General features: G+C 42.3%; 1 protein-coding gene across 5 annotated transcripts in view; it reads right to left on the bottom strand.

The window, feature by feature from the left end:
- fryb (furry homolog b (Drosophila)) overlaps positions 1 to 18749 on the bottom strand; it is a 41114-nt gene extending 22365 nt beyond the window's left edge. For 4 of the 5 annotated variants that reach the window (XM_077504380.1, XM_077504382.1, XM_077504378.1 and 1 more), the window contains exons 1-32: positions 18150 to 18749; positions 12886 to 13079; positions 12452 to 12505; positions 12199 to 12338; positions 11103 to 11193; positions 10945 to 11024; positions 10641 to 10721; positions 9617 to 9785; positions 9454 to 9546; positions 9030 to 9128; positions 8142 to 8243; positions 7942 to 8045; positions 7436 to 7544; positions 7265 to 7351; positions 6738 to 7042; positions 6159 to 6266; positions 5666 to 5906; positions 5267 to 5431; positions 5050 to 5136; positions 4703 to 4962; positions 4280 to 4469; positions 4008 to 4132; positions 3574 to 3631; positions 3402 to 3493; positions 2996 to 3168; positions 2559 to 2719; positions 2358 to 2468; positions 2073 to 2227; positions 1512 to 1611; positions 1128 to 1299; positions 724 to 986; positions 387 to 533 (exon numbers count right to left, since the gene is read on the bottom strand). In XM_077504380.1, coding sequence (XP_077360506.1) covers positions 387 to 533; positions 724 to 986; positions 1128 to 1299; positions 1512 to 1611; positions 2073 to 2227; positions 2358 to 2468; positions 2559 to 2719; positions 2996 to 3168; positions 3402 to 3493; positions 3574 to 3631; positions 4008 to 4132; positions 4280 to 4469; positions 4703 to 4962; positions 5050 to 5136; positions 5267 to 5431; positions 5666 to 5906; positions 6159 to 6266; positions 6738 to 7042; positions 7265 to 7351; positions 7436 to 7544; positions 7942 to 8045; positions 8142 to 8243; positions 9030 to 9128; positions 9454 to 9546; positions 9617 to 9785; positions 10641 to 10721; positions 10945 to 11024; positions 11103 to 11193; positions 12199 to 12338; positions 12452 to 12505; positions 12886 to 13079; positions 18150 to 18414 — 4581 coding nt within the window. In that variant the 5' untranslated portion in view covers positions 18415 to 18749. Of the gene's footprint in view, positions 1 to 386; positions 534 to 723; positions 987 to 1127; positions 1300 to 1511; positions 1612 to 2072; positions 2228 to 2357; positions 2469 to 2558; positions 2720 to 2995; positions 3169 to 3401; positions 3494 to 3573; positions 3632 to 4007; positions 4133 to 4279; positions 4470 to 4702; positions 4963 to 5049; positions 5137 to 5266; positions 5432 to 5665; positions 5907 to 6158; positions 6267 to 6737; positions 7043 to 7264; positions 7352 to 7435; positions 7545 to 7941; positions 8046 to 8141; positions 8244 to 9029; positions 9129 to 9453; positions 9547 to 9616; positions 9786 to 10640; positions 10722 to 10944; positions 11025 to 11102; positions 11194 to 12198; positions 12339 to 12451; positions 12506 to 12885; positions 13080 to 16265; positions 16476 to 18149 lie in introns of those variants that run through there. The other variant, XM_077504379.1, reaches the window with a different exon arrangement.
- Positions 18750 to 26339: the final 7590 nt, after the last annotated feature.

A 26339-nucleotide genomic window follows, 5' to 3' on the forward strand; every position in this document is an offset into this window, starting at 1 on the left:
TACTGTTTCGTTGCACTTGTTGTAATGACAATAAACTGAATCTGAATATCATTCTATTTGTACGACTTCGTCAACTATTGCTACTACTACTTATTTTAGATTGCTATTATTGTCGTTACTATTACAACTAATAATGTTTTCTTTTTCTTTTTCTACAATTACTGTGCCACAATGTTTTCATGATACCACTTTTACTTCTACTACCAGAAATACTGTTACAACGCAATGTCTGGCCATCAGCAAATTTTGGCTACTACTACTACTACTACTACTACTACTACTACTACTACTTCGACAGGGAATAAATACGCCATGAACGACTACAGGTATGTGTTTTGCTAATTAGTATGAGCATGATTGTGTGTTAATGGAGTGAGTTTACTGACATAAGGCAAGAGTGTGGTGTCACTGCTGACGCCACACAAGCTGATGAGGAACTGCAGGGTGATCCTCAGGTTGTTGCTCCAGCGTTCATTGGACACCAAAGCGTTCCAAGCGCTCTCCATCTCCGGCCCGGGCACCTCGTCTCCGTACTGCGGAAACAAAAGACAGAAATACTGTTTAACTCATGCTTATGTATGGTGAAGCCTACATCTTCTGGCAAATTAGTGACTTTTGACCACTTCAAGATATAAACAACCTCCAGGATCGTGACTTGTTGGAAAGCACGGTAGCACCTATGCATCTACGGAAACAATGGCGAAGGTAAACGTCACATCTCACCTTGGCCGTCATGAACATGAGGTTGTTGAGCACCAGCGAGGTGGCCTGCAGGGAGCCCCAGCCGTTGCCCCTGAGGAAGAGTGACACGCCCGCCATACTCGGGGGCGGGCCGCGAGAGACCTCCTCATCCGGCGTGCAGGGGCTAGAGGCGGGTGGAAGGAGGCCCGTGTCCACCAGCTCCATGTTGCCCAACCAGGGTAGCAAATAGGACAGCATGATCTGACGGCCGTTGGAGTGCGTGCTCGGAAAGCGCTGGCTCACCTCTGCGCCCCAAAACACACACACAGGAAAAGTTACAAAGCTGATACTGACAGCATGATGGCAATGATGACACTCGGACTTCACACCACACATGCACAGAAACTACTTCTTTTCTACTACATCATGAACGGTGTATTACTGACCAGAAAAGAGAGGTAACGTAAGTTCTGGGTACATGCTGGCCAGCTGATTGGAGAGCTGCGACAGGTTGACACTGTAGAGAGGCGGCAGAGGCCCATGTGTCCCGTACAAGATGTTACCGGGCTTTTGCTCCACCATGCGCTTGGAGTATGCGCACAGCTTGGATTCCAGCACCTGAATATGTGTGGTATCATATTGTATTGTTTCGTATCATATCTCACATCATATCATATCCTATCGTATATCATATGATATTATTTATCATATATCATATGATATCATATCATATGATATATCACATCATATCATATCATATCATATCATATCATATCATATGTCATATGTCATATGTTATGTCAAACAGCCAATACAAATGAATGAAGCACCTGCATCAGCTGCATGGAGATCTCATAGATTTCCCTGCTGGTGTCCGACGCTTTGAAAAGCACCAGGTTGAGCAGAGTCACCAGATCACACGGGTAGTTCCTAGCCAGACAACAGGATTTTTTTTTTTTTTAGAATTGAGTTAAATAAACTGTATTAAAAAAAAAATCACATCAATAAATAAGCTAAACATGTCCTAAAAGCAACAGTACAACAAAATAGATTTGATGACTGTTAATTATTATGACATAATAAAGAAACATTAAATACATGAACAAATTAGTCATTTAATCATGGAAATCTCATAAAGTCAAAACAAATTAGGTTTCATTATAAGTCAAGTCAAGTCATTTTTATTTATATAGAGCTTTCAAACAGCCAATTACATCAAGTAATAAAAACACTAGATAAATAAGTCATTTAAATAATTAAAAATGTAATCAAGGCAACACTATTTTAAATAGATTTTACAATTTAATAATTTCTAAATAATAATAATAAAAAAATAAATAAAAAAAAAACATCGAATAAAGCGGTCAGGAGCAGGAGCGGCACAGTCATACCTGTTCCCGCACACGGTGGCAATGGCCTTGAAGCATCCAGACGCCAGCTGGTAGGACCCGGTGAAGCAACGGTCCACGGCCCAGTTGAACAGGTTGCTCTGGTCCGGGTTCAGCTCCAGCAGCAGGATCACCACCTCGCAGCCCAGACGGTGAACCTGCAGCGGGACTACACATGCTCAGGAACAATTTGGAGTATGTGTGACACTAACACTACTTCTACTACTACTACCACTAGTTATTTTTATTATTGATAGTACTGCTATTGCTTCTCCTACTCCGACATACCCGCTTGTCGTGGCAGGCCAAGATGTTGTCCAGCCATTTGTAGAGGTAGCCGTCGGTGGACAGACCCACGTTGTCGAACACCGGACCACAACACAGGACGGCAGACATGGCCTGGGTATGAGAAACGAAATGTCAGCACCACCAAAAGAGGTTGAGAAGAAGAAGACAAGTCAGGGGGGTCGGTCTTCCATCGAAGCTGACCTTGAGAGCACAGTACTGATAGCGAGTGATCTGATGGTTGCGGTCACTGTAGCGGTCCAAGGGCGTGAACATGACGCTGAAGGGTCCGGCCCATTGGCTGAAGAGGATGAAAAGGTGATGGCGGAGAGACTGCTGGGGGAACAGGAGGCGACGGTGCTGGACTACACACACACATACAGAGAGCACGTTAGAGACTTACTACTGTCTTTTACCACTACTACGACCATAACATTTTTTTCTACTACATTATATTAACTATTGTAATTACTACTACTTCTTTCCTACGACTGTACTGCTACAAAAAAAAAATCACCTCTTGAACCACGAGTACTTCTTCTACTATGACTACATTTTATTCTATGATTTTTTTTTCTTTTTCAGCTTCTTCTATTCCTTCACTACGATTTTGCCACTTGTGGTATTATTGTGTGACTCACCGGGCACGCACTGGATAAGGTTGGCCACCATGCCGCTAAAGTGAGCCCTGATGTCTTTGAGCACGTCCATCTCCTTCTCGTTCTCTGCCTCCAGGAGCATCCGTGTCAGGTCCACATACTCCAGGAACAAGGCCCCCAGCGCCATTGAGTCTCGCTCCAGTGCTCCGTTGGTGCTGCAGACCAGCGGGTGGATGTCATTATTACAGCTACAGTATGTAAGCGGTCAAATACTGACAATGCGTCAATGAATGTGGCATTTGAATTGGGAATCAAGGGTATGGTATGTGTAGTAAAAAACCAAAGTACCCAAAACAAATCACATGGTCACTTAACACATTGGCAAATTTGGTTGCATATAACTTAATTTCATACAGACGTAGTATTGGTTGTTGTTGATTTATTGCACCTGTCACTGATAACTCCTGCGTTGGCCAATAGTTCAAATATTCTCAACAGCTGCAGCCTGAGAAGATCCCTCCTCTCTCGTCGCTTCTTGTTCTGAAAGACGGACGCAATTAAACATCATTATGAAGTTAGCTTGGCCTGACAGTGACGAGGCCTTCCTCGTCTTCTTATACCTCAGGTCGGCGCTCCAGGGCCTCCTTCATGAGCGGATGGAGTTCTTCCATGAGCTCCCTGGAAAAATACACCGCAAAATGAGAAGACGACATGCGAAAGTTGGATAGAGATATAGCTTTAAAATACTTTTTTGGTGATTCGGGAGCTGAAAACAAGTCAGGAGGTTCATGAAACATTCGGGCTATGAAATTAGAGATGTTGAAATGTAAAAGAAAAAAAATAGCCACTGGAGGTCTGGAAAAGGTGCTAAATATAGCAACCCAAAGAAAAGAGAAAAAAAACAAAAAACAGATTGTTTTAAACCAGCTCCTCTTTATTTTCAGCCATGTTAGCGCTTTGAATTACAGAAGCCACAAAAAAGCAACTTGACAAACACCAAACATCAAATAATTGATCAAATGGATTAAACGCCCACTCATACTGGACATCATACCTGAAGACGAGTGCGTTTGTACAGCCGAAGCCCAGCACCAGAGACTCTGTAATCTCCAGACTCTCGGCTCTCATCAGTGGAACGAGCTGCTTCAGCAGCCAGGCGACTGACGGAGTGCCTATCACCTGCATCCACACAAAAGTGAGAAAAATGAGAGCGCAGCCTACTAAAACAACATGGAAATGGCACCCGATTTAGTGTAAGAAAAATCATGTGCACATCTGATAATCTGATTGCGAGAATTTGCGTTGACGTGACGGTCAAGCACGCACCTTGTTGTCATAGGTGACGCTGCCATCGGGGGTGGTGGCCATGATCTCGGGAGTGGATGCTCGGAGGTGTCCCGGCGACATGATGCTGGGCTTGGCCACCCCGAGACACAGGATGAGGTAGTTCCGCCACAGAGACATGGAGTTGTCACTGGAGCTGGCCGTGCTGGTCTTCTTTGCGTTCACTGGGCTGCTGTGTGAATGACACAAGAAGAGCAAGTGCGCTTTTGTACGACCCTGGAGGTTAAGAACTGTGATTCTTAACTAGGGAGATGAGGAAAGCGAGTCGAAGATGACAGATGATGGTACCGATTTGGCACAAGAATATAAAGCTTTGCTGTTCTTTTTTCCCTCCACTTGATACAGTACATGTTCTAAAATAAAAAATTAAAGTCAAATTGAAGCAAGGGTCAACAACCAACGTACTTGGGGTCGACGAGCGGCAGCAGCAGCTGCACCCGCGTGAATGCGTAGGGCCAGGCGTAGCCCAGGGCCACGGGACAGTGCTTTGGCAGGTGCTCCTGGCGCAGGAAGATGTGCAGACACAGCACCCAGGGGTCCTTCAGGCACTGGGCGAAGATCCACACGTGGCTGGGGCTCCTCACGTCGTAGGAGCTGCTCACCAGCCGTGCCGTCCACTCCACCAGCCACTGTAGATCCACGTGGTGGCTCATGGGTAAGGTGGACTGCAGGGATAAAAGCGTTCAGAGTGAGAAGCTGCAGGGGGGCAGACAGGGGAGGACGACGATGGCGGTGGTCCGAATGTTACTTACTGAGTCGGAGATGGCCACATGGACGAAGCTGTCCATCACCGCCGGACTCAGCTGGTCCATGACTTCAATCATGGGTTTGTCGTCATCCTGCAGAACCGACATTCAGAAAGATTGAGGACACAAAGGATCTGTGTCTTAAAAATTAAGGAGGCAAGGAGGAAAGGGATGAAAAGCATGGAGTCAATATGAAGTGAGTAAAGTTGTGGATGTGGTGTACCTCTGCGTGTCCGAGCGCGGTGAACAGGCATCGAATCTCTCTGAGCACGCCCACCGCCAGCTTCCTGGTGCTGATCTGACACGAGCAGAGCAGCAGCAAAGCCAGACCTTCCACGGCGTGGAGCACCGAGCAGTGAGGGCTTCGCTCAGACATTCTCGGACTTGCCTGAGTGACCAGAAAGGGGACAAACTAAAGGATGTGTTTCGAATCACTCCTTATGCACTATATACTATTTTTCAAATCATATTTTCCCATTGAAATGATTGGGCAAGTCATAAATCCAAATTTTCACCTATCACAGAAAATGTCCCCAACAATAAATGAGGATTCGTTATAGTGACTGATTCCAAACATAGCCAGAGGTGAAGCTGAGAGCAAGCAGAAGCTTCTGCGACAAACCTCCACGCCGCCTCGCATCTTCCCCTGGAGCTGCAGTGCCAGCCTCCACTGAGTGAGCAGCTGCAGCAGGAGCTTTACAGACGCATCCTGAAGACCCTGCTGGGTGTCTTGGACCTCGCGCAACAGGAAGTGTGTGTAACCGAAGAGCACGTCTTCCCTCCAGTCGGAGAAATCCAGCAAGAGGCTCTGAAGGGAGTTCTGTGAAATAAGACGCAGCTCATCGTCCATGTGCACCGTGAGTCTGCGGTTGGACGACACAAGGAAGAAAATTAAACAAGGGCAGGAGTTCTGTGTTGCTCTGAGTTGATGCATCTGTACTTTATTTTAAATTAATGTGCAATATTCACCATGTTGTATAAGATTTGTGACTGTAAATAGCAGTATCATGGGTCGTATGCATTTTACTGTACATGCAAATAGACGGTCAAAAAATAAATTAAATCGGATATAGGAATTATATTACGACTGGGCACTATCACATACTCCAGCCCACCGTGAGAGAAGGTCGATGAGCTCTGGTTTGGACAATCCGTCAGGGAGAATGCGAGGAATGGCGGCGACACACGTCCGGAACAGGTCAATTTTAGGCTTCCTTTCACCCCTGTCCAAGATGAAACGCAATGAAAGAGAGCACAGAAACACTACAATACAAAAACAATGTTTGTATGTTTAAATAATTTATATGAATGAACTGTAATTTAATAAGAGTGACGGAAATGTTGATGATGTTTCACAATATGAAACATATTGCTCGATTCATTTGGATTTTATCACCACAGTCTGGAACTAAAAATGTGAACTAAAACAAATTGACCGTGAAGAATAAAAACGGCATAACTTTAAAAAAAAAAAAAAAAAAAAAAAAAAAAAAAAAAAAAAAAGACCGTCTACATTTTTTTTTGTGCTTTTTTTTTTGTGCTTTTTTTTTTTTTTTTTAAATGAGGTGGCTCGCAAAACTTGTAAATTGTGACACTCAACTGTATTTATTTCTGGGACTTTACAGTGCTCCAAGATAAACAAAAAAACAATAAAAAAAAGATTATACGCACTCTATAATAATTGTGTCACTTACGTGATCATGTCCTCTGGTTCTTTGTTGAGCATCTGCGCGCTAGTGAGCATCATGCAGCGGCCCACCTCCTTGTCCAGGTGTCTGAGGATGTTATCCAGGGCCTTGCGCACCTGCGAGTAGTACAAGGACATGCCTATGAGCTTGGCCTCCTCCTCGGTGAGGGTCTTGCTGAGGTAGGTCTTCTTCTTCTTCAGTGAGTTTCCCGAGGGCAGCGTGGCGCCCGTGTTGGGCATGGGAGGCTCGCCGTCTTTCTGCTGCAGTGCGTCGGCGATGACCAAGAAGGCTCGCAGGCCGATGTTCATACGCTGAGATAAAACGAAGATGAAGATTCCAAATTGAGCAGTCTTCTCACAATGTTTTCCAAACATGTTGAGTACAACATATTTACTCCATATTTACAGGGTCTCTAAAGTAACACAAACTTGTGGCTGCCAGACCATTTTGTTCACCCTATTACTGTTTATCATATACCAAACCCTTGTTGGTGAAAAACAGAAGCCCATCTGTCCAATAAAAGAAATTCATACCTCTGGGTTGAGGCTGAAGGCTTTGGCAGGCTTCCCCACGCTCAGAAGATCAAATATAATCTCCTTCATGGCAAAGTCCAGCCTCTCCTGAGCACAACCAGATGTCACAGGTGTTGAAACACATACACAGTAGTAAGACAAACGTCAGCTTTTTGATAATATCCTCCGCACCTGCGCGATAAACTGGATGATTTTGACGAAGATATTGAGCGGCATGTCACGGGGGACGACGCTGCGACTCCCCTTGGGGAAGAGAGTGGAGGTGATGGATGTCAGGCGACTGCAAGGGGGAAGCAACAAAGTGTTACAAATATACCAAAGTGTTAAAATTGAGCTCTCGCAAAAGGTACACCTTCACTTAGAATTTAATGTAAAGAAATAAACTGGTTTTACTAAATGTGATTACATCAGTTTATTTTAAGATTCTGCTATGTTTTCAAATCTTGAAATGGTCTCATGCCACTTCTGAGCTGATCCAATCCGACACTCCTGCCAGCTGATTCCGGAGATATTGAAATCTAAGCAGAAGCTCAGAGGGGATAGGGCTTTTCGCTGATCCCAAACTATGGAATAACCTCACGGTGCACATTTGAAGAGCCCATTGGCTGTCTTAATTATAAAACTCGCTTTAAAATCCATTGTTATGACTTGGCGTACAACACAACACGAGTTGTCACCTTTGTGTCGCAGTGTTGCTCTCGCACTTGATTCGGATCATGTAAACCCACAGCAGGCGGTACAGCGACTCCAGAGCCACGCGGGCCATCTTGGGGTCTCTATTCTGAATTCAAATGCAATTCGAAAATAATGAAATGATAAAAAACAACAAATATACATTGTTGTTAGTGTTTCGTTTTTATTCATTTATCTATTTTACCTTGAGGTTGGACAAGCAGTTGTTGAGGAAAATGTGCCAGCGGCTGAGGAACAACTGCTTCTGGCTCACGCATAGCAGACATGTCACCAGAGGATACAGCGCCTGGTGGACACACACAAAAAATGAGAATACGGTTGGGATCATTTATTTCACTGATTTATCCATTAATTAGTGATGATTCAAATATTTTAAGGCCAAGTTTCCCAGCCTTAGCAGAAGCGCATCATCAGTGGTTATCAACGCGTTTCATCACCTTCAACAATAACAATTATGAACCCATGTCGCATGTTGACAGGCAGGCTGCCCACAGAAAGTGAAACAAATTCATAAGTGACGTTGAGTGACAGCGTGGAGGCGGTGAGAAGCTGCCGCATACCACACAAGTCACATTTTCGCGATGATGCATGCATAGCTTGACAACTTTTATAAGCATAGTTACATGAGAGTCAATGGCAGCTAGCTTGGGCTTAAAGTTAGGGTTTCCAAATCAGGGCAAGGCTGTCAAACTCGGGTTAGTGTTTCAAATTATGGTTTCAACTCAGGGTTAGGATTTTAAATTAGGTTCAGTGTTTCAAATGTGGATTTCAGGCAAGGGTTAAAGTTTTAGTTTTAAAACTACGGTTAGGGTTTGTAGTAGGAACCATGAACTGATTTTGTTGGAAGTCATTTTGTGTTCTGCTGTTCACATACTTGTAGTGCATGTAAATCAGTGTAGGATGCATGTTAGAATGTGTGTAAACATCTGTGTTTATTTCTATCATACTGCACACTAATTTGACGGCCCTCCTCCTCAGGCTTCCTCCCTTCCGAGAGATAAGCGTCTACATGTTGCAGTAAGTCGCTGCACAAATTGCTGCTAATGAGGAGGTGGAGGAGGAGGAGTCTCACCAGGGAGTGCTTCTTCCTGGAGGATAGGTCCAGTGTGGTGTCGTACAGGCTCTCCACAAAGTTGCGCAGGCACGGCACGTTCACCTCGTTCTTCACCGTCTGTGAGAGGGTTAAGAGAGAGAGGCTAAAGAGTTAGACAAACTTACTGATGACGTCAGTGTTTGCTAACCTTTATTGAGTCAAGGCGCACACTTTACATTTGGAAAAGTGTCACTGTGGTATAACACAAATGATGATTTTGTTACTATAAAAGACATTACATACAAATTTTAACTTGACAAATCTGTTGTTTTAAAAATCAAATGAGGGGGGAAAAAAATCCGCCCTACCATCCACTAGGAGACTATTTAATTGCTCTGCCTGTCACTACATGTTGCTGGCATAGAAATGAAAACATGGCAGTAATTCGAAGTAAATAACTCACGGCAGCGACAGGTACGAGGATCTCCACAAAGAGTCCAGCGAGCGAGTGTTTAATATCCTTATCTTTCACCTCCAAGAAATACTGCGCACACTCCTAAAGGCACAGCAGGAAAAAGTTAGTTCCACCGCGTCAAGATCCACCTTGATGGATTTCCAATTGTTACCTGCATGAACTGGAAAGAGGCCTCGAAGTCCTCCACTGGGTACATTTTGATGCGGAAGAACTTGAGGCCCATGATGAGGCTGATGGTGGATTGCAGGACGTAGGGGCTCTGCTCCTTCTGACGCAGTTCCTTCAGCTCAGAGATGAACTTCTTCCTCACGGCTGGGAACCTGGACAGAGAAAACAAAAAAGTGTGAGGGCTTCAACATTCATTATTTTTAGGGAAATAATGTAAACAGGCTTATAAGTTTTACATGCCAGGGCAAGGATTAAAAAAATATGGTTTAAAATTAGGATTACTGTGCGCAAATGAGGGTTTTAAATCAGGGTTTTAAATTAGGTTTTAATTAGGTTTTAAATTAGGCTTTCAAGACAGGGTTCTTGTGTCAAGCCTGAGTTTCGGGTATCAAGCCTGAGTTAGGGTATCAAAATAGGGCTGGACTGAGTTTACAGCTATGGTTTCAAATTGGGGTTTGCTTCATTCCACCTGAGACCTGCCTTTTATTTCCTGCCTTTCTTACGGCCTTCTCTCAGACATGCTTTTGATTCTTCCTTCCTTTGCTTCAAACTACTTTTCCCCCCTTAATTCTTTCCTTTCTCCCTGTCCAATAACTGCTGAAGATTAGCAATACTTTAGACCCACCCTGTATATGTATAAATACAGTATATTGCAGTACATTCTGCACATACTGCACTTGGGTGGTATCGGGGACGTGGGGAATTCTTCGACTTTTGTTGAGTTTGTGATGTTTGTGACGGACAACATGGGGAGATGTGTATCAACATGGCGGCGCCGGGCTATATTTAGAAAGGCATGCGGCGGATGGGCGGAGGTGGGTGTGGGTGGGAGTGTGTGGAAAAGGGAATGTGCATGTGTGGGAGCATGCGCGCGTACTTGTATGCGGGGTTATTAGTGCAGCAGTAGTGAGAGAAAAAACACAAACACGGCAAAGCGGCACAAATGCACAGACATGTTCCTCGTAAATAATACAGAGCAAAATACATCAAAGTGAACACTGAAGTACCTCGACTGGGCCACCACTCCCACCACTTCTGCGTAGAGGTCTGCCACGATGTGCATGTTGCCAGTGTTGGGTCCGAGATACCTGAGAGACACTTTGGATGAGCATGACAACATCCTCCAATTGGTATATAGACGACATTATGCAGACACAAGTATTGGGTTTCAAATTAGATTTTCAAGCCAGAGGTCAGAGTTTCATGAAGTAGCATATTTCCATCATATTTACTGTACCATCAGCAAAAAAAAGGAAGTGCATCCCTCTGAAACAGGCCGTTTAAATCCAACCTAATCTGGTGCTCTCTTACCCTTCCTTATATTTGAAGTGCTTGAAGGCCAAGTTAATAACTTCCTGGATGAGTCCATCCAGGAGGGGATGCAGCGGGATCTGAACGAGAGGGGTGAAAGGTGAGCCCGTCGGCCCTGTTAGATGAGGCGTGACGCGGCGGCGGACGTGCACGCTCACCTGCTTCAAAACTTCGATGAGCACAAGCGAGAAGATGAAGTCGATGGCTAAATCCCTCCGCTCCAGCAAGTAGTCCTTCTGCTGCTCATCGCTGAAACACACACATTATAATAAAAAACACTCGTTGACTTTTACAATATCAATAATTGGGTAATATTTGTCATCCTTAATAATAATAATAATAATAATAATAATAATACTAATAATAATAATAATAATAATAATAATAATAATAGTAATAATAATAATAATAATGATGATGATGATGATGATGATGATGATGATGATGATGATGATAATAATAATAATAATAATAATAATAATAATAAAAAAATCAAACAACATGTAATAATGATAAAATACAAATAATAATGAATAAATAAAAATTAAAAAATAACAATATACAGCTTCATTCTTGCCCTTGAAATTGTTGCATTTAATGTGTAGTTGTTACAAATCAATTGGTTGGGGGACTTATTGTACAGTAAATAAAAAATACAAGTAATATTAAAAAGCTAAAATAAGAATCTATGTAAATAATCTATCTACAGTATTATTCATACAGTAATTAAAAATAAATGGGTAAAATGATAAAAATTAACATGATGGGCTTAATTTGCATTAATTTAACAATTTTTAATGTGTTTAAAAATAATTACATTAAGAAATAATTGGTGTCTTGATTTATTGTAAATAAATGACAACATTTGATAACAAAATTAACAATTCACATTTGAAAATACTACATAATTGTTTCACTCTAAATAAATATATTATAAATAACAAAATATGATAATTTATTATTTCATTATAAAAAGCAATTAGGAAGAAAACAATTCTGCTGTCATTTAGCTACTATTTATCAAAACATATAATGTTAGTATTGATTTATTGTAAGCAAAAAGAGTAAAATAATTTTTTACATACTGTATATATATTTTTAATGAAATAATTGGTTAATTCCTTAGAAATAAATTAGAATAGAAATCATGTGTTGCATTGACCTGAGGGATTAGAATGAGTTAAAACCTCTTTGGGCTCTTAAAGAGACAGGAGCTGAAAAGTGTGACAAGAGGGAAGATGAGCTTTTCCTCACTTTTTCGACTTGGTGTTGGCCCGCGGTCGATATTCGTGCGACTCGTCCTCCAGACCGTTCTGCCGCTTGTACCAGTCGAAGAGCGTCCTGAGGATGGAGGGCAGGCAGTACTCGGCCAGGGAGCTCATGCTGCTGATCAGCTGCAAATGAAAACACGGGACGGGGCAAGCGGGAGGGGGGGAGGAGAGAGAGTTGCGTGACTGACAGGTTTCGCATTTGTTGTTGGTGATGTCATCGTTGCGTGTGCCAAAACCTGGTCAAACTGTGGATCCTCTCCTCTCTGCAGAGACTTGTTGAGCGGCTTCTCCTATAAAATAAACACAAATGAAGAGTTGCTTAAAAAAAAGTTTAGCTTTCATTTGCTGTATTTTAAATTTTAACTGAACTTTACAAAGCATCTGTGCGTTCTTTCAGGCTGAATCAAGGGACTGTTTAATATATTACCTTCATTGTCTCTAAACCTCATCATTTTACACTAAAAGAAGAACATTAAGTCCAGATAAATAATGTAGCTCGCAAAGTGCATACTGGATATGCTTGCCCTGTTATGGCCTCGAACAGAGACAAGCACCTGACTGACAAGCGGATAGAGATGCTGCTTGTTCTGCATTTGCATTAAAGTACATTGATCCACACTCCCTGCTGTAAAAAGCCACTCTATCTTTCTATATATGCGGAATGGCTCACCAGCGGCTCCGCCATGATGATGCGGATCTTTCTCTCGGACAGCAGCGTGAAGTTGGCGAATAGGCTCTTGAGGACAAACTCGCCCGGCTTGCTCTCCGGGTCCACGTTGACGGGCGCCATGATGACAGGACCTTTTCTCTCTCCCAGGCTTGCTGTGACGGGCGGGACGGGCGGCTTCAGTCCCACCGGGGAGGCTGGGAAAATAGGGATGTTAGGACAATTTTTTTGTTTTTGTTTACTTTTCGTTGTCCTTTTTTAATGCCAGACAAGTAACCGCATGGGGTTTGTCTGGAACACTTCATAAGACACCAAGACACCCGACGGGAATGGACCATTGCAAAACATGACAGTTGACTAAACCTGCACACTGAGCTCTGAAGTCTTCTGATGGAACCCTGTAATGGGTTTTGAGCCCCCACATACAGTACATTTTTACTGCATAATGTCTATTACACCAGAAGAAACATAGCATGATTGTCAATGGAGAAGCATGACGTTTGAATCAATAGAGAAATTGTGCTAGTAAAAGGTAGTACTGCATATTGACTACTAAATGTCTTTTTTTTTTTTTTTTTTTTTTGTTACACAGCATTTACTCAGTAAGTTAGCAACTGCGAGCATTGCTGCCAGCGGTAGAGGTGAGAGCACACTAATTGCTAAACAGGTCAGCCCCCCCAGGCCCCTGTTTTCATGAAACATGATCACTCACAACATGCGCTCACATGATCCCCCTCACCACCCCGAGGGCTTACCAAGACCCTTGATGAAGCTAATGACACTAGCCCTGCTCCACCTCGCTGGCACTTCCATGGTGCAGGTGGTAAGTTGGTCCGAGAAAGAAAACTGGGATAATTGGAAATGGATGGAGAAAAATTGGCACACGTGGCACCTAAAGCCTGAGTACAGTCTTCATGATGGATCAAAATCAGAAGATCCTGGTTAGAGATAAATTAATCAGAAATGTGTTTTTATCCAGCTCATCCGGCATGACTAACCAAAGCTAAAGGTGAGAAGCTCCATCATCTCACAGGGGAAGTAAAGAAAATCCAGAGAGTCTCATGGCAGCACAATTAATCCCCGAGCCGAAGATGAGCTCAGCTCAGATGAAAAGTACTCCCGTCGACCACAAGGAATGGTCAAACGATCTCTTCGCTGGATACGCCAGGCCGGAGGTGGAGTCGTACCAAAGAGACACGTGAACCTTCAGACCAGTCACCGAGTTTCAGCTTCATCTCCAAATTGCCACCTCCAATTCGGAGTCCGCAGTTGACGCCTGGAAAGTCAACTGGAAACACATTGCTGGGAGTTTTCAAACTGTCCCTAAGTTGCGTTCCGAGTCCCCTTGTGGAGATTGACTAGAAGAATTTCAACACTGCCCGAAGAGAAGCACTAGGAAGGAGGGAAGCGAGCTATTTTTAGAGCACCACTCCCACCGACACCACCCCCCACCCCACACTACTCATATACAAGTGCACACATGCAAATATAGACGTGCAAAACTAAGTCATGTGGACCAACTACAAAGGAAACTGCACCAATAATCAAATGCAGCAGATGAAAACACACGCTAATAATGGATACGGTAACCTAGCCAACTTGGGTAACATCCCTTCCGCCACTTTAAACCAGGGATTGTCAAACTTTTTGGTTACGGGGAGAATTTTATCAATCCTAATGTATGGTATGATCCTTATGAGAACAAAAAAACGTATTTTGTCGGGATTTGAAGTCATGGGAATTAGTCATATTTTTCCAAGTTGTAATCTCTATGGTTGGAGAGCAACTGCTTTGAACCATTCTGTTGGAGATACAAACCTTTGGACAAATTTAAAACTCAGACACTGTCTTGCATCTCTTTCTGTTTTTTCGCTTTGTACTGGAGCCCGTTTAGGCAGCCAACCAAAAGAAGCGACCAACAGGTTCGCTAATTTGTTGGTTCCTGCCAAGCAATAAGATGCTTAGATCACACCAGGAAGAGGAAGGAGGAAATGAAGATGGGAAGCTGATGGGGAAGCCACAGACAACTATGGTGAATTATTGTTCACATCACACATTTGTGGTGAATCACGACTTGCAAGCCTTGTGAGGTAATGCGCCCTATCTCACTGTCAAATACAAATGTCAGGTATGTTCTTGTGGGTGGATGACGGGGTGGAAAGATTTAAAAAAATAAATAAAAAATGACGAAACTCCAGCAAGTAACCTGATCTTCTTCCTTTAAGAAGAGACCAACTCTTTCCATTTGCAATGTCATCCAGACTTCAGACAAGACACGGAAACATCTGGATCCATCAGGGCATGGAGCATGAGTCACCATCCTCGGTTGGTGAGTGTGCACGATGACGCGCGACTGTTATTTCAGCACGGCCGGCGTGAAACAGTTTGCTGTTTAAGCGGTGATTGGGCTCGATAAGCCATTTGATCTTTCTGCCGTCCTGTCCATTTGACCTTGGAGCTGAGACTAGTTCTGAAAGACACCGGAGTCAAAACTGGTGGTGATGATTTGAATAAAAACGGGGAATATTTCAAAGGTTTGTTCCTGGCGTTTAGTCCAAGTCACGGTTATAATTGTCTTCATTCGTTCATTTGTTTTGTTATTTATTTATTTATTTATTTATTTTTTACTTAACTACAAGCCTGATCCTTTTGGACTTCTGAGATCAGATGAGATTGGTACTTTTCAAAGTAGTATGGTTGCCTACATCAGCGTTTCTCAACCATGGTACTCGGGGCATGCTATCCAGCTTGTTTTCTATGTCTCCCTATTCCCAACACAGCTGATCCCAATGACAGCTCATCAGCAGGCTCTGGAGAATCCTGATAACGATCCACACCTGCGTTGGAATTGGGAAACATGGAAAATAGGCTGGATAGTGTCCCCGAGGGCCAGGGTTGAGAAACACTGGCCTAGATGATGCAGATGATATACCTGGTCAAAATCATAATAGCCAATAGACACATGGCAAATACAAAACAGATTACAAATCGACCCAAAAAGCTTTGGATGAAATGATTTGACAGACAAAAACAGAAGATATTTTTGTTATAATTAGTTCGTCTGAATTAGTTTTGTAAACAGTTTCAATTATCTTATTTTAGAAGATGAAAATGTTTTTTTTTTCTATTTTTAGTTTTCACTAATTTGTTCATTTTTTCCAATTATGTGAAGCTTGCCCCACCGTGATGCAAATGAAGTGCTGTGTAATTAACATAGCAAAGTGCTGAGGTGTATCCACTGTATCCTCAGCTAACCCCTCATCCACTCTCAGCGCATTACGTAAAGCGGCTAAACGCTGTGACACGGTCCTGTCAAGACTGCCAAGTGAAAATACGCAAGATGCAGCCCGCATTTGCAGCTGTCATTTCTGGGTGTTACTCACTGCCGGCGAAAGACTTGAGCAGAGACTTGAGGCTGATGTCGAAGAACCCGGAATCCTGCTGGCTGGTCGCCATGGCTGCAGGGGCTACGTCGCCACGGTGACAGACGGTGGAGGACAGGGATGAGGCGTTGCGGATGGAAAAGTGGCGGAATGAGGGATGCGTGCTCTCGGTGTTGCTATCTTGCCGGCAAAACAACGCCCAGCCCCTCTGTGTTTTGCTCTCTCAGGACAACGATACACAGATGTCGTCGGGAGATGAGAGCAGCCAATCCTCTTAGAGGCCAGTTGGAGTGTGGGAAGGGGGAGGGAGTAGGGCTGGGGGGTGAAGGGAAAAGGATGGAGGCCTAGAGACCGTAGCTTGTAATTTAACCTGGTGCGCTATTTTGCCATTTACCGTAGTCTTATTTTTAGCTCTGCTTCATTGATTATCTCAAGTTTATTTGTCAGGACGAATTTATTTCTCCCATAGAATTAATCTTAGCAGCTTTCGTATTGCAACGTGACTATTTTTCATAAAAGCGGCTTCATTCCTGGTAATACTCAGACAACACAAGTAGAATCAATTGTGTTCCGTAAAACAAGAAAAGACCGGTGGAAGGCAATCACAGAGTCAATCGCGATGAACATTGCCAAAGGCACGGTGCCCATTTATACAATGGAAAAGCAGTGGTTTACCCACACTTTTGACATGAGGTATGTTTGTGCTTCCAAATAGCAAACATTTTGCCAAGGGGGCCATACTTACCTCACCTGTACAAGTCTAGTCTGTCTGTACATGTCTATGAGACAGTAGGAGGGGGGTGCAAACCCGACTGGGCGGTCACGCAGTGTGCTTAATTCAGCACCTAGTTTTCATGAATGGCCGACTGCAATTCAAGATTTGACTCGCCAGTGAACAGCGTAGCAGTATCACAGATGGAACGGCCAAGCAAAATGATGTTCTTTGTTTATCAAAATGCAATGTTAAATGAGCTAAGTCTAAGAATGCACAATGTTGATCGGACAGTATCAAACTGACAGTCAGTTGATGACAAAACGCGCACATACATTCTTCACGTCAGTCTGAGCCAGCTGTGTCAAGCAGACACCACAGTGTTATCTGATAACCTCAAATAGTACTGGCATGCTATGTGATGGTTGGATCACTTAAAACGACCAATCAGGAGTGTGTCGCGCATACCTGCTCATGTCACGTGAACTTTGTGTTGCAGCACGGTAGAAAATAACTGACGTTAATGAAATTTGAGTTGATCTAGTGTTAAGCAATTTCTTCGAATCAGACCTGGCAACCTCCCTGACATTCTGTCATGGCCCTGCTAATAACGCACATGACCACGAAGAAGAAGTAGAAGGAAAAGGACCTTGTGACGTTAAAGTGAGCAACCCTGACACAAATTAAACAGTTTTTGTTGGGGCTAACATCAACTGACAAACGCGGTTGTCTCTTTTAGACGAGTGGACAAGCGACTGAACAGGAAACCGAGAACCGAATCGAAATCAAATGACGCATCTTTGGCACACTGACTTGGTGAGATAACGGTTGAGGTATTTAGACAAGGTACTTACTCACTGAAGTTAGTTGAGAGATTACGCCTGATGCCAAGAATTTAAATGTTTTCGGTTTTTGAGGCTGTCACAGACATGCAGAAGAGGGTGGCTTCCAACAGGTAGCAAAAGATTTTGTAGTGGATGAAACCAAGCTAGCTCTCCTGGAGGGTGAAGACTAATTACCTAACATTCGACAATCTTCACCTCAATGCATTTGCATAAGCCTGTCCCATTCAAATGAGGTTTATCGTGAATCATCAATTATTGTTAGGTGGCCCTTGCCTGTGTCCATTTCAATAACAAATCTTTGAAGGGAAGTCGCATGTAATCACCTACCTACGATGATCCGTGTTCGCCGTCTGGACCTGGACTGGAACTTGGAAAATCTCCCGATGAAGTCGATGGGATCATACATGTGCAAAGGCAGTGGCAATGAGGCAATGCGCTCCATGACAATCCCATCCTGGCTTTGGCTTTCATCATACAGGTCCTGATCCAGGCTTTGACTTTGGCTTCTCAGCGAGAGGCTGTCAGCGTAGTCTGATATTTCACTTTCAGCCCCGAGGCTGGCGATGCTTCCAAAATCCTCTAAGGACATCATTGTTGGACAAGTCCTTTTCTCATCAGTTTGCCGTTAAAACCTCAGACTCACCCTTTACTGGAAGAAGATGCATGATGTCTTGAAAGGGAACAATAAAGAACTGGTTCTGGAAATTTTTTACAAATAATTCAAAGTCTTAAAGTTTCAGTTTGCACTTCCAATGGCTTCTCACTATGAGTCGGTTCTATCCACCACAAAGTCACCAGAGTCAGTCAAAGTATTCCAGCTTTGTCCTCACAAAAAGTTTGCGTCCGAGGTGTTCTTCGGTTTCTGAGATCTTTTCTGTCAAATCCCAGGTCTGGTCTTTGTTGTCTCTGTCAAGCTTCTAACTCTCTGAGGCACAATTGCGCTTCCTCAACTCTCAGGTGGTGAACAAGGGAGGGATCCAATTCCGAGAGTGTGTCGTGATTGGTTGCAAGAAAATGTTTGGGTGGATCTCCTTGCCCTTTCTTCTTCCACTTGCTGTCTTTTTCTCTTAATGCTTAGGGGATTTTCCAACACTCCCACAGATCATACGTGAAGAGCTACTCCCAACACCTGCTTCCTTCTTCTTTTTCATGCATCTCGCAGCAGTGTTGAAGTGTGATAGAATGGCATGCATGCGTAGTCTTGATCCAGACGGCAGACACATGTGACATGTGGGTGTGAGTAAGCGTTTGAGTTCCTGCAGCTCACTGGTCGAGGCTGTTTAGCCAGTTACAGTAACCTCAACATGTTAATGGTGTTGGGTTACTGGGAGATGACACACCCCTCAAAAAAGAGGGCGGGATGGAGCCAAACACAAACAGGAAGAGCCGTCAACGTTACGCCGGGACAGACTCGCAAGTTTGACTGTTAAACTTGATAAGCAGATAGCTTTTGAAAAGATAACATGCTAGGATTCCAGCATAGACAATTCCTCTCACAGAAAATGTCTCAAACAGTTCATCATCATACAGGTTGCACAGGCATGGAATACAACTAAGTGTTTTGAGGAACGTGTGGCTTCCTAGTTCTATCAAAATCAGAAATAAAAAAATAAGGAACAAAAGTCATCCTTTCCCAATTTAGCACAAACAAGCAAAGAAACATCAAGAGTTTGCGAAGAGCCTTTTACTGACAGCTGAGACACAAAAAAAGTATCTGGTTCTGTTTCTCTGTAGAAAACCTAACCCCTGGGGGCCCTTTTCGCTGTTGATGCCACCATTGTCATGACATCACCCCCATTGAGCGTCACACCCAAGAGGCCCAATGTGTGAAAACAAGCCGCTTCACGTTTCAGCTGAATGGGATGGAAAACATCACAGGGGAAAAAAAAAAAATCATGAATGCTGATGGCTCAAGACAAGCTCAATTTTGAAATTATTCTTAGAAAGTGATGATAAAAGCCAAAGCTGTATCTTTTATTAGAATTAAAATCACTGGAATGACAAAACAAACTACCCTAAAATGAACATTTCAAATGAAAATGGCAGGATTCCATTATGAGGGCCCCAGGAAATTAAAAAAAAAGTTCCTTAGATGGATTCTTTGTATATAAATGGCAGACTTCAGTCAACGGGTCTATGCTTAACATAATAAATATCCCTAAAATGGACACTTCAAAACCAAACAACAAATTAGTCAAGGGGACCTCTACAAATTCGAAGAAATGCTTTGAACCAAAATGGCTGAATTCAGTCAAAAGGACCTCGGGTGTTGGAAAAAAATATATATGTTTCAAACCAAAATAGCAGAACTGTGTCAAAAAAGCAGATCTGAAAATTAACTTAAAATGGATGATTGGCTTACCATTACAAATTTACCATTTAAAGCTCATTGAGAAGGTATGATCTACATAAACATTTGTTTTTTTTAATAAACTGTCTATCTTGAACGCCTTTGGTTTGCTGATGACATCAAATTAGATGTTATGGACTGAAGCGTTGAGTTTGGCAGGAAATGGCAACGGGACAAAAGGTGTGGCGCTGCAAAGCCGAGGCGGTACAAACTCACTATTATTTTTCTTACTTCTGTTCGCCAACTGACAATTACGGCTCATCAATTAAAGACACGCTGACGGAAGCGATGGCAATCTTACTCTGTGATCAGTTTACGCCAGTTTGGCAAGCTGGCTTTGATTATTTTGCGTGCTCTGTCTTGTGACAAGCTGCTCTACTTGCTTAGCTCGACCTGATTAGTCAGCGTGTCATACGGCAGAAGGTCAACAACTAGACTCAGGATAATCCCATGCATTGTTTCTGATCTCCATGTCCTAGGGCTGGCCGATATGGCCTTAAAAGAAAATCTTGCTAAAAAAAAAAAAAAAAAAACCTTTAGAAAAACACGATTTCATCTGTCACGGTCTTCTCTCAGCTTGTATCTTGGAAGAACATACTGTACCTCAGGTCAAAAGTTACCAAAATATGGATAAATTGCTACCTTTTTTTCTTCACAATTGCCTTCCACCGGGCACATTTCCTGCCATACGGGAAAACAATGTGAAATTGATTCCATTTCAAGTCATTTAATTTAAAAAAAATTGTCACCAGAGGTCAGAAGAATCCCTAACGAGTCTTAATTGATTCTTCGCGGGTCGACAGCACAGGAGAAAGGAGGCGACTGGGCTGCAGCCACAACGGCAGTTGCTTCATCAGCAGTTGTTGTTTTTTTTTTTTCTTCAAGTAGCAACTGTCATTTCATCCAACTGACGTAATGGTCCCGTGAAGCTCAAAACGAAGCTAAGCCATGAAGTCAAGTCAACAGTCTTGCTCAACAGGTTTCTGATGAGTCGTTGACAAAAGAGTGGTTGTGTCTTCTGCCTGTGTGGGGGACAGGTGTTAAGTGTTTTTCTTTCTTTTTTTTTTGGCCCTTCAACTAGCAAACAGTGTTTGATTTATAAATTGAAGAAAACTAACTAAGCAAGCCTGAGACTGGGGAACAAGAAAGGTCAACTAAGAAAATGTTTATAAATGTGCAGCATGGTTTTATGTGATTCACTCCAATTCTGACACTGGATGAGCCACTACAATTTCTATGAACTTTTTGATAACTCAGTGAGAGACATATATGGGCAACCAGTTCAGTCGAAAATGGTGAGTGAGCAACCCTGTCCAACAAGTGTGCAGAGGAGGGCATGAACAAGTTGACTTGTGGCGCATTATAAAGTCTGCAGTTCAAGAGTTCACTAGGTTGACAGGTGAAATTCATTATGCCAAATCCCGCATAGTAACAAATGACAACACGCTGCAGTTTGCATTTTACATTGAACTACATTGCATTGTAGGTTGAATTGATTTCCATGACATACACTGAAGGAGGGACAAATATGTTCTGGGATCTGGACTTTACTTGAGTATTATTTTTCTGAGCACTTTTTACTTTTACTTCTTACATTTGCAAACATCAGTTGCATTTCAGCTCACTGTCAAGTCACAAATTTCCACCCAGTGGATCAGTTGCATTGATGCTACGCAAACAGATGTGAATTCTACACACAGCAATGGTGCCCCCTTGAGTCCATTCTATTACCCACGTTTGTTATTGTCAAGGTTAAAGGTTCTCAGGATAAACACTGGCGATCAGAAGTACACCACAGACTGAGAAATAGCCATAATTGACAGTAAAATGGGAACTTCAAACCAAAATGGCTGAATGTTGTAAATTGAGTGACCATAAAGATAGACGAAATAGTCATAAAATGGAAACTGATTTGTTATGTCTGGAATTCAGTCAATGTGGCCTCTTGTATTAAACAAAATGTAACTAAAATGGACACTTGAACCCAGAATAGTGTAATTCAGTCACCAGGATTGCGAGGAAAGGACAAAATGTCCTACAAAATGACACTTCCAACCAAAATGACAAAAGGAGGCACAGGGACATCTAAAGCGATTCTAAAAATGGAAACTTCACAACAAAATGGCAGCACTGAGTAAATTGGACACCTGGAAATTGACAAAATGTGCCTGCAATTGACACTTCAAACCAAAATAGCTGATTTTAGTAAATAGAATTCATACGCTGAGCATAGAGAAATTTGGGGAAAATGGTGAGACATTTAAAAACAAACGGGGGAAATAAAATCTAAACTTCAAACAAACAGAAATTGGACACAACATTCTTAACGGATATAAACAACAACACATTCTGGCATGTTCATCATCTCTGCACGTAAACACACTTGCGTTAGGTAATGTTTGCAGCACCTGAGGCCACGTTAAGACAAGGAGTGGATTCTGAGGAATGTCTAGTGTGCGTGTGCACACGCCTGTGTGTGCAGACTTGCCTGGCAGAAAGGCCAAACCATGGAAGACAGTTGGTACGTGGTGCCAGGTGGTATCTACGGCAACAATGATGACAATGAGTAAAGATGGGCGCGAGTTCAAAACATGGTGGTTGAAGTGGTTTTTTTTCTTTGTTAAATACAAGGCTGCTCCTTTTCCCACCAGCTGGTGGCACTCAACCTCTTAAGTCCTACAAAACAATCTAACTTTTTAATGTTTGGATCCAAGTAGTTTGTCTGGAGTGTCTAAGTACATATATACGTCTATCATTCTTTATGCTTGCAGTGTTTTGATGAAAGCATACCACTGAAATGTTATTAAAACACCTACTATGTCTCTCCTTGGTACATGCACGTCTCGGGTCACTACTAAAATGTATGACGTCAAAGGCTTTTGTGATTCCATTGTACTTTTGCAAACATCATACACTAGAAATGCATCAGGCACCAGGCCTCCGTACACACGGCAAAATGAGCACCCGTGGGTGGGAGTGGGAGCAAACAATCCACTCATGATGACCTACATCATCATCATCATCATCATCATCATCATCAATCATCGTCATCGGAGACTGACCCACTTCTACACAACCTGTTGCTTGGATGAATTCAAAATAACGCTTATGAAAAAAAGAAAAGATGTGATACATGTTACCTGTTAGCATTAGGCTACTTCACCTACTTGGTGGTACAGGGACAAGCCTACCAACTAGCAGCTAGTAAACTAGCCACACTAAGTGGTGTGTTCGGGTATAGAGCTAGTTGATTTGATTTTGTTCCCCAAGCTGGATTTTATTTTATTTTTCATGACATCAATCATCCTGCTAGAATGTTCTTCGAATATTTCTAGTGGATTACTCAATTTGTTATTGCACCCATTAATCATAATTTAAAAAATATATATTTTGCATTACAATGTGTTGCAAAGTCATGTTTTGCCGATTACCGTTTATTACCTGGAGATTGCTGTTTATTTGGTATTGTTCAATGATTAAACAAAAGCAAATAATCAACAATGAAGCAGTATCACATGAGGGAACAATGTCGTCACTAGGGCTGCACGATATTGGAAAATACTGACATTGCGATTTTTTTTTTTTTGGGGGGGGGGGGTCTGCAATTATTGCAATATTGCAATATTAAAACTCATTCACTGCCAGTCATTATAGAAAATTTTTACATTTCCAATACTCACGTGATATTCCATTCAATAATTATATATAAACCGAATCTACCAAATAACAGAATAGACTCCCTACTTTTTGTCCCGTCCCGTTCTTTTATAATTGACAGCAGAAAAATGTAGGTTTGCCAAAATACAGCCATTTCTCCCATGGACTCTGAAACTGTGTTTATTTCCTATAAAATGGGGCAATGATGTCATCTACCGGTGGTTGGGCATCAGTAAAGTTGTTTCCAAGTTTGATATTTACAGTGGAGCATGCTCAGATTCGCCCCCATTTAGCACCGCTCTAAAAAATACAATTGACAAGTATACTTGTCAAAGGCAGTGAATGAGTTAAAAATGTAAGAATTTTCACCAGATGACTTGATAGCGGTTTGGGAAGAATTTGTTTAACTCACCATGACACTATTGTATTCATATAAATGTACTGCTTTTTATATCGCGCTTTGGTGCCCAAATCGCTTTACAATATTAAACGCGCATTGCATTTGGTCTCTGTTGTAATGAATGGGGGTAACTTTTTCAAATCAAATTTTTGTCTTAGGAATGCAACTACAACTGGGGGGGGGGGGGTGGTGACTGATTAGCAGAAGGGAGGGGGAGAGCGCGAGAGGTCGCTTACTACCTTTATGAAACAAAACAAACGTTTGCTTGCTCTAAAAAAATCAATAAAAACATTGCACGTCTTGCGATGTGGCTATCGCTCACACGCATATTGCGATTACGATGTTCAAATGATATATCGTGCAGGCCTAGTAGTCACTGAAAATAATGATTATTTTTGTAATACATTAAGCTGACTCTATTTCATGAATTAAGTATGATTCAGTTGCTGATTTGACCGATAACATGCCAGAAAATAGGCAAGAAGTGAATTGAGGTGTGTTGAGCAGCTTCATTTAGACAAAATTAGTCCTTTGCTATCATATTGTAGCATTAATATTTGATTTATGCCAAATATCAGGGGTTCACTGGAGCCAAATTGACTCTAAATAGACATTTCAAAGCAAAATGGCCGCTCATTGTGTCCCCTATTTTTGGACAAAATGTCTCTTAAACAATTAGGTACAATTTAAGGTACGATTTCATTACATCATAGTTCATATGTGTCAGTCATAACTGAACATATATCTTTGTGACGTTACCCTCCATCTATCTCATTCGATTGCATCTTTACGTTGGAAGGACGACCCAAACTGTCACCGAAGCACAGAACAATGGAGTTAAGTGGGTCGCCAACGCAGACAGGCTGTGGCAAACAGCTGGTGATATGGAGGGCCTCGAGCAGAAGGTGGGGATGATGGTGGTGGTGGCGGTGGGGGCTGCCTGGCCAAAAATAGATTACTAGTCAAGCCTCGCTATTCGCGGGGGTGAAGAACCAGGAAGCAAATTGCAAAAATTTGTGAGGAGTTTATGACCCCCACAATAACGTTATAAATTGCCTATATTAACAGTTTAAATCCTAAAAATACATTTCAATAGCAAGACAGTTAAATGGGCACTGGTTGTTCATTACACTGAGCAGTTCGCCATTAAAGCTAATAAACAGTTAACTTGTAGCATTAATAGGATTGATCCGGACCGTTGTCTGCATCATCTTGTGACATTTACCAACCTGCTTCCTCCACTGTCTACCACCTGCTTCGCTCACCTGTTGGACATGTTCTGAAATCTTCCATCATGCTGCTGTTTTTTGTTAAGTCAGCCAGTTATCAGCTAACTATAGTTTCTATAATTAGCTTTATCGAAACTTATAAAGAGCACACAAAACAAACTTGAATATAGGAGTCAACAGTACATTTTCTGCAAATTTTGTCCAAGTTGGTCAATCAGCAATGGTTCACTGTATATCCATAATAACATCTCGTAAGACCATGCCCCAAAAAGCAAAAGAAGTCGGCCCATTTTGATTGGAGGCGCCTATTTTAGGGGCTGTTTCACTTCACAACATGAAATTGGGTAGACATGTCTAAGTGTCTATCATGAGCAGATGGGGCAAAAATGTCATCCGTGAAGTAACTGGAAGTCTGCCATTTTGGTTTGAAGAGCCCATCTTAGGGTTGTTTTAGCGACAAACTGTTCCTACAGAATTTCAACCTTAACTACATAGATGGACAACAATAAATTGAAAAAAAGACTTTGAGTCCTCATCATTGCGTGTGAATGGAGACAAGCCGAGTTAGACGACTTCCCATATTTTTATTTTAATTCAGCCCCCGAAGCCAGCTTCAGCATGACATTTGGTAGACATGTCTATCATGACTAGACATGTGAAAATACACAGGAAGTCAGCCACTTTGGTTTGAAGCAGCCATTTTTGGGACATTTTGGACATTTCCAGGTATCTTTCAAAGACAAATTTGAATTTGAATTGATATATCTGGCCAATTTGTAAAACTTTTTGAGTTTTTGTCATTGTGTGTGATAAGGATAGTGTCAGACTCATTTGACAATAAGACTGTCATTCGCCCCCCCATGCAAAACACCGCCCCCCAA

The sequence above is a fragment of the Festucalex cinctus genome, chromosome 18 (assembly GCF_051991245.1).
Source record: "Festucalex cinctus isolate MCC-2025b chromosome 18, RoL_Fcin_1.0, whole genome shotgun sequence".
NCBI lineage: Eukaryota > Metazoa > Chordata > Actinopteri > Syngnathiformes > Syngnathidae > Festucalex > Festucalex cinctus.